We start from the raw sequence: 8933 nt of genomic DNA on the forward strand, positions 1-8933 counted from the left end.
CAATAATTAATAATGAAATTTGGATTAGCAGTTGGTATGAAATATTTTTTAAAAAATTATAATTTAGCAAATGTTATTCTTTTATCCTAACACCAGAATTTGTGGATAGTACTGCAAGGGTAGTATTCAGTTACATGGCTACACAGCTGTGTCTATGTCATGACAAATATGCATCCTTTTTTGTTTTGTTTCTTTGGTACTGGGGATTCAACTGAAGACCTTGCACTTGTCAGGCAAGATCTGTACCTCTAAGCTATATCCCCAGGCTTTTATGCTCTTTTATAACATTACAATTGAGATGATAGAATAGCTCTTATGTTATACCTCTGTTTCTAGGGATTCAAGGGAAAAATGATGGTGAATTATATTAGTGGCATCATGTAAAAATGTACGGAGTCCAACATTTCTGATAAGGTCTCTGATCTCCTACATAATGATCAATATAAGAAAATTTTTAAGACTTACCTTATCATTTCTATTACGTTGTACAAAAGTCCTGTGCACTATATTTCCTATTATGGTTCCAATAATAAATATCAGTGCTACTCTTGGTCATACTGACTGTCCTTCTAAACTTATTTTAAATATCTTAACACAAATGCTGATAACCTTGACTTCTTCCAAGCCTTTTTCTTTCTGCTTGGAGATGTAAACACCTTCTTCAATTCCTGACAGGGCACTAATCACGTTTTAATGCTGCCACTTACTGAAGTACGCCAAAACTCTGAAGAACCCAACACTTTCCTATTTACAAGCTAACAACTTAGTCACAGTTTTGTGGATACTGAAAGGAGACACTGGACAGTCCTGTGTCAGAGACATAATCATGTCACCTTGGTTGTGCAAATTCCGAGAATCCACATCGTGTCTATCTACCAAGCCTCAATTTCCTCTGAGAAATGCAGAAAGTCACTGTTGTGCACACAGAGACCTGAGTTAAAAGAAAAGAACCCTGAGTCAAGAAAGGGAATATTTCCTAAGAAGTGGTGAGCATGCCTGGTCCGGGCTTCAGTATCATCCTGGAGAGTGTCAGAACTTCCACTTCATCAAAGGCAGACTCTGGCCCTGTTGTCTGTAAATGTTTACTCCCAATAACAGGCATGGTTATCTTCCAGAACGAAGGCACTGTTCCTACTCACAGCACCCACTACAACTCGAGGGAACTTTAGAGGATTTTCTGCCAATAGGTAACATTCTCTTCTGTTCACTCTGCCTAAAGAGTACTTGGTTTGTGTCCCTCTGGAGAAAGATCTATGATTAGGATTAGACTTAAAAATGTTTTGGGAAAGTTAATACCAGACAACACCAGCAGAGAAATAAAACATGAAGGAAAGAAGCAGAAGAAATCCAATAAAGTTAAATTATTAAATCATATGCCACAGTAGTTAATGACAAAGCAATCTTTCTTTAAAATCATGGAGATTGTGAGGAACGAACATTCTAAAGTAGCTACATCAGGGAGAAGATGAAATATTTGAACCTCATCTCTTTTTAGTCATAATTGGGGAATTTTTTCTGGGATATGATGCTGTCTCAAGTGCTCCTGACTATTTTATTCAGAGTTAGAATGAAATCAGGGACTAAAAAAGAAAGAAACAAACAAAAAACACTTCAGGCTACAGGAAACAGAGCCATTAGGCACAGTATACAAAAATGGTAGGCTTTCTGTGAGGTGCATAAAGCAAACTCAGTATCCACTGAGAAAAAAGATCATGGTTTAGTTAATGTTGAAATTTGGTATATTGTTGGTATTTAACAACTTTTTTTTCTTATTGAGCAGAAAAGAATTAAGGTATGGCTTTAGAAAAAGATCTAGGGGCCCTGGAAGATGGCTCAGTAGAATAAGTGCTTGCCTAGAAAGCGCAAGGGCCTGAGTTCAACCCCCAGTTCCACCAAAAAAAAATCTAGAATAGGGAGATAAGGTTAAAAGTTCAATCCCTGGTACCACATGCCATGTGAGCACCCAGAACCCAAGGTGTACCATGCCAACCGCCAAAACTGGGTGTGGTAGCACAGCCTGTAATCCTAGCACTGGGGTGGCTGAGACAGTAGGATCACTACTAGTCAGAGTTGAGTAGTGAGAGCTTGTAAGAATTATAAATTAATTAATTAAAAATAAAACTAGAAAAAGAAGATTGTCTCAGTTACTTTTCTCCTATTTCTGGGAAAAAAATGTCCAACATCCAAAATTAAGAAAGCAAAGGTTTATTTAGCTCATAGTTAGTGGAGGTTTCTGCCCATAATCAGCTGGCTCCAAGGCAAAGTGGCACATGACGGAAGGCAGCAGTTCATGGTGGTGGCAAACAGCAAAGAGCAAGGAGGGGAGACACTGCTGTGGCTTCTGGAAAGCCTCTCTCTCTTCCTTCCATGCTGACTGGGAAGACTAGAGGTCCTCCCAGGAAGTCACACTCTCCATCCTTCTTCATATCTTTCATATCCTTTAAGTACTGAGTATGTCTAGGGTGGGCTGTCCATGTCTGGGTGTGGAATTGCTGAGCTGATTCAGTTAAACTTTTGACTTCTCAAGTTGACACAATGTATCAGCCACTACAAAGATCTATAAACAAAGAAGGATAAAATACAGATTTGTTCTTTAAATGCTTAGATTCAATAAATAAATATTTTATCTAATTCTATATGGAATTAAACACAATTGAAATATTGAAGTTTGTTAATTCACTTCTAGATCAAAGGGTAAAACACAGCCCTACCCCTCATGAGATCATAGGTCTGTTTGGCAAACCCTGGTGAAATTTAATTCTTATTTTAAAATTTACATAGTTTTGTGTCTATGAGAGCTTAGGCTGACATGAACTTTAGGAGACACTGTAAAGACAAGGTCTAATGAGTTTGTACATATTATGTTTGATATTAAAGCTTTTTGTTTCTTGTTGACTTTCTGTAAACAAGTCTGAAATAAAGTGTTTTAAGGAAATAATAGAGTGAATACAAAGTTACATATTCCAATTACATTCTCAGTATGCACCTTGCCATAGGTTGGACACTCAGGTTTCTGTGGAGATCAAAACTAGTTCTCATCCTGACAGTATGAAATTGGTTAAGGAGGTGCTCATTCTTCTTAGCATGTGAGAATGCTTCTGGGCAGATTGTGCCAAACAGCCAGGAGCTTCGAACAGTAAAGCGTGCAATTCAGCTTAAAAGTGGATGAAATTATTGGTTACATGAAGAGCTTTCCATGCCTCTCATTTTGATGGTATAAAAATGTTCTTAAATCCTGATTCCTGCCCATTAGCCCTATTTCAGCTTCTTGTTTTCACAACAGTGGTCTCACAACAGTAAGACTTTCACCTGGGATAGCAAATCTTCACCTACACATATCTTGTTTTCTCTAATTATTATTATTCACACACTACTTGATTTTTTCTCTTGGTCAGCTACCCTCACCTAACAACAACAGAGTAACTCTCTAACAAAGCAAGGTTAGTTCTAATCTGGTGAATGGAAAGGATGCTGAGAACTGTAAAGTATCACATTCCAGGACGTGTCCCGTCTGCAGCGTTCCTGGCCAGGCATCATCCAGCCTTTGCTATCCTGTTCACCATTTCTAAAGGACTAGTTTGAATGGTGGCAAGCTTCTGTTCTGTGATACAAATTTTACCTTTCTTTAATTTTCCCTATTCGCCTTATGGCTTAACCTGAAGCAATGAAAAGCACACAGAAGGATGAACCTGTTACACAGTGAGGGAGCAGTCCTTGCCCTGATTTTCATTCTTTAAATCATCTGTCATAGCCACTTATTCCAGAGTTTTTCCATACCCATCACCAACCACTTCAAAATCCAGCAGAAGGACCTATTTTTTAAATATATATTTTGAAATACTTAGATTTTGATGACATTCTATAGAGGGCATGACTTATTTGATCTAATGTTTTCTAATAAAGGAAATCAGTATACACACATTACACATTTATTTTGTAGCTGTGAGATGTTTTATTGAAAGGAACAATTCAAATTCAATCATATCAAATATTTCAGATATCAAAATTAAGAGCAAGTTTATAGATATTTGAACTATCAAACATTTACAAATACTCATTGTGTCTCTCTTTTGCACATTAACTTCACCACTACATTAATTACTAATAAGCTAAAATAAAAAAATATTACTAAGAGCTCATAACAAACCTAACATCTTTATTTCATAATCAACACATTTTTCCTTTTTGTATAATGTACAGTCAAAAATGCAAAAACATTTTTAAAATGAGAGGGACAAAATGGTATAGATTAAGAGATGAACAAAGTTTTTTTTCAGAGAAAAATCAGCATACATGTGGTAAAGTGGATGTTTGTGGCTTCTTTTTATAGATCTAAGAAATTTGAGAACTTCAGAGCACACTGACATAGGATGAAAACTAGCTAATAGAAAAAGCCAACAATAAACTCTCAACGTATTCAAGGAATGAGGAGACAAAGGAAATCGTTTAGAACCTGGTATTATATTTTTGTTCACATACAATAAAAATATGTAAGTGTTCACCCACAGCACACAATGAGATACATACCTTTGCCATAATCCACTAAATGAGAAGTTGTTCACTTTGCTTGCCATTTTCGTTAGGCCAGTTTCCATGCAGAGCACACGGAAAAAAAGCAGAGTTAGCCACACTACCAAGAGATGACAGAGTAAAACTATGGGAACATGGTCTCCTTCAGCAATTTTATGAGGCAGAAACACCTGTAACAGTCTAGATCACACACCACTACTGTTGTATCTGCTATCATTTACATTTGCCATGTTATAGGAGCATAGACTTTGCCCTTCCTAAATCACTAGGTACTAGAACTCCATCACTGGTTTCTTCCTTGGTAAGATTCTTAAGTTTACTATTTTATACCCTTGTAGCTAGAGGTGGGGACTGTTAAGTGTAATATCTTCATCTCAGGTCCATCACCTTTGCTCCATACTACTGCTGTGGCATTTTCATGTACAGAGCTGGGACACTGAGGCCTTTGCCCAGGAAACAGCTTTATTCAATGGCAGCACTGCCTCAGCAGATTAGAGTGCTGAACAAGGCATAGGTGAACACTTTTGTATCATTTCTGTGTCTTTGTCTCCCTTATGTGGACAAATACTAACTTTTTGTAGCCTAGTTAGCTATATACTTACATTCTGAAGTTCAGTTGGGTATGATTTATGCTACAGAGTTTCATGAAAACTGCACATAAATACACAGAAGCTGCTACAGAGTTTCATGAAAACTGCACATGAATACACAGAAGCTGCTACAGAGTTTCATGAAAACTGCACATGAATACACAGAAACTGCTATCACTTCATTGGAAAAAGTTCCGGCCCTGGCACTCCACGAGGGGCACTACCACTCTCACCCTTTTGGTGCTGCAACACTGTCCCATTTTGGGTCACTGAACATCATTCATAGGTTTATATTTCCATAATGTCATTATATGTGCGGCTGTTGTTCTTCTGCCCATCATCTCAATGAGGCCAATGACACCACATGCGACCAAGGGATCCAGACAAGGCAGGATCAAGCAGGAGTGTAACACCCAGGAGGGCTTTCAGTCCCCTGAGAGACAAAACTCACTCCATAAATAGCTCCTTGGTGTTCCCAACATTTTCAGCCCTGGGTTAGAACATGAAGCAAACAGGTATCTCAAAGTCAAATGATTTTGATAGTACATTTTGGTCTGTTGTTTGGCTAACAAGATCTTTGGCAGTTTCATTAGTTATAATTTCTGCAACTGATTGAAGTATAGTTATGAGATTTAGCATATAAATGTGGTAACCCTTGGACCCATCCTCTGCCCAGGTGGCAGGAGAACAATACTGACTTACACACTGAGTGGGCCATTCCTTATCTTCCCAATTGCTAATGTGCAAGGTGTGTTATTTTCTTTGTATCTCTCTGCCCCCATACACTGGGTGTCCCATATGTTCTCCCCTAGTAAGTGGGAAAAGAAGGAAAGCCAGGCAAATCAACCCTAATGCATAAGATCATAACCAATTAAGGGGGAGTACAGCATATGAGGTTCTTCTGCATACCTAATACATTCCACTTCTGGTCTTCCAATCTATGTTTTCACTGATATCATCCCAGGGCCCCCTTAAATGAGAAAACTTAGACAAGGGGTAGTGTTTGGCTTAAAAGTAGTCAGAAAACCCACACCATGGGTCTTCCAGGAAATTGAGCTGCAGGACCTTTGATCCAGACCTGATAGGCTCCCCACAGAGATACTGAACCATCCTTCCTACCAGGCAAGATGGTTTCTTCCAATGATTGAGGCCTTGAGAATCCAAATTCACGATACAGAGTTGGGGTAACTTAGGTCAGCATAAGTTTCATGAGGATCTATTTTCCCATGGCCATTGATCCCACATGTTCGTTCCCCCACATGCATAGCAAGAATGGAACTTCAGAGTCTGGGCTATGCCAAAAAGCAGGACTAATTAATATATAGTGATTTAAATGTAGTTTAACCAAATATAGTTAAAAATTAAGGGGTGGCAGTACATTACAGATAGTCAGGAAAAGGATGCAGTTACCGAAAGGATGCAGCCCATCTGTGATTCTAGTCAGTGGTGGCCTCAGGCTCCTGCCTTGCATGAATGAGTCCGCCTCCAGATGAGTACAGTAGTGAGCAGAATAACTAGTGCTATCATCTTCCAGTGGTGCTCCTGAGGTCGCGATTTGTTCACTTACATTGCATCAAGAGTCAAAGAAACACTCCCACTCTCAAAACACTGGTTTTGTTCTGATATATAGAATCCAGGACTGTCTCATCTACTTTTGCTACAGTGGTGGTAGGTAGGATAGCAGTGTGTGGTCTCCTCCACATGGATCTCAGGTATTACACATTCCATTCTTTTAGCCATATGTCACCCCCATGGCTTGAGAGAGTGAACATCCATATCATATACGCAGACAATCATTCCTTACCCCTTTGGTGTACAGTAGCTAAGGCTAAGCCAAAGGTCTGCATCTGTTTTTCTCTGAATGATGTTTCCAAGTTCCTCTAAATTCCCCCTTTATGCCCTTAATAAGAAAAGGGGTCACCCACAGAGAATTTCAGAATTCAAAACCTGAAGGATGGCCTGGTAGAGTGGTTAGAAGGTTCAGAAGCACAGAAAAATGAATGCCTTCGGCACAGGTGTTCAGAGTCCAAGCTGCAGACATTCCTGTAACTGCGATCACTGCAACCCTGGTGCCTGAGTTGGAGTGGGGAGTGCTAGGGTGAAACAAAGTTTAAGAAGGAAGCACTTCCATTTATATCCTTTGATAGAAAAGCCAGGGCTGCAGCTTTTCACAATCCTTACTCCACATAGCTTCACCCCCTTTTCCTTCTAATTCCACGAGCAGAAGTTCCTTCTCTGTTGTGCTCCTTCCTCTGGACCATGTTAGCTAGATAAAGTGGAATAGATAGTTTGGTAAGAGTAGTCTCTAGGCAAGAATAAACAAACTTTAAAGCACGTATGGCAAAGAATGAGTACTAGAACAGAAAAGAAAATTTTAATGAGCTGGCTCTCAGACTTGAATCTTGTGTAGCTGGAAAGTACCAGCATGGGTCAGTGATTGAAGCCCTCTTTTAATTTCTAGTCCACATTGCCATATGTGTTATATCTTTGGTTGTACTCTTCTGCTGAGTGTTTAAGATCAAGTAAGATTGGCACCAGTCTTGTGTGACCACGTAATTTGCTGTGAAAGTATAGAAGATGTTTCCTTCTTTAGTGACCCTCCATTTTAGTACTCTATATCATGCATGATTCCTGTGCCTTAGGATCTAACAATCTCTTTGCTCATGAGGTTGGTTGATGTAAAAGAGGTATTAGATTTTATAGGATAGTTTTCCCATCCTGGGTTCTTGTTAATCATGGAGGATAAAGGCCAAAGTACTGGCTGTTCTTTTAGCCCAATTTTTAGCTTTGTCCCTGTATCTCAAGTTGTTGAACACCCAGGAGATTGCTTAAACCAGTACTGCAGTGAGAACTGTTAGGCTCCCCACAGAGACACTGAACCATCTTTCCTACCTGGCAAGATGATTTCTTCCAATTATTGAAGAAGAAATCATTTAATCTTATGAGCTTAGGTAGATATCAAGCACCGTGAAATACATAGTATGACCAGGGAACTGTTATTTCTCATCAATCATGGTTGTCTTGGAAGTTGGATCCCTGCTGAATATTATCTGATAACAGTTGTATAGCTTTAAAGAGACTACTTGAGATCAAGGATAACATATTATCACAACAATCATGATGATGTCATTATAATAGAACCATTAGGTTTTTGTGTAAATTTTTATCTTAGTATGGAATAACCTTTTGGTCAGTTATCTTCATCTAATTACAAGATGGATGATTTTAAATGACATACATAAACTTACACCTAATTTGTTATCTTTCTTTTTTTTCATTTTGTGTATTTGGTACATGGTCTTGCTATACCGCTTGGACTCATAGTGATCTTCCTGTCTTCAGCCTCCCCAGCTCTAGTACTACAGGCATGTGCCACCATGCCTGGACTCGGTCCCCAGATCAGTTCACTTTCGGGACTGGGACCAATGCAGCATGCAGACCAGGCTAATTTGTTATCTTTTAATCACTTATTTGTTTTGTTGCCAGAGTGATATTTAAGTAGATTATGCTTATTGTTTTATAGATATACTTTATGGGTTATTAAGATTATCAATGCCTATTCTTTAATTATAATGATGACATTGTTCCAGCTATGTAAGATGCAGTTGCATCAATGTATCATAACATGATTATGTAACAATCACATAAATGTAAACCTGAAAAGTCTGTCATCAGAAATAACTGTACTTTGGGGGTTATTAGAATGATAAAATGTCTTCCTCAAGCCCTACATCTTAAATAGACCTGAACACTTGAGAAAACAAAGTTCTTTAATATACCATAAGTTTAGCAATAACTGATACCATAGCTATA

The 8933-nt window shown here is 38.5% G+C and overlaps 1 protein-coding gene across 1 annotated transcript in view; it reads right to left on the reverse strand.

The window, feature by feature from the left end:
* LOC101592304 (inactive ubiquitin thioesterase FAM105A-like) overlaps positions 1-8933 on the reverse strand; it is a 95296-nt gene that overhangs the window by 85627 nt on the left and 736 nt on the right. The window contains 2 exon segments of the mRNA XM_012513141.1: positions 4528-4630; positions 7302-7386. Of these exon segments, the coding sequence (XP_012368595.1) occupies positions 4528-4630; positions 7302-7386 (188 nt within the window).

Source organism: Octodon degus, unplaced genomic scaffold, assembly GCF_000260255.1.
Source record: "Octodon degus isolate 3935 unplaced genomic scaffold, OctDeg1.0 scaffold00338, whole genome shotgun sequence".
In the NCBI taxonomy this organism is placed as follows: Eukaryota; Metazoa; Chordata; class Mammalia; order Rodentia; family Octodontidae; genus Octodon; species Octodon degus.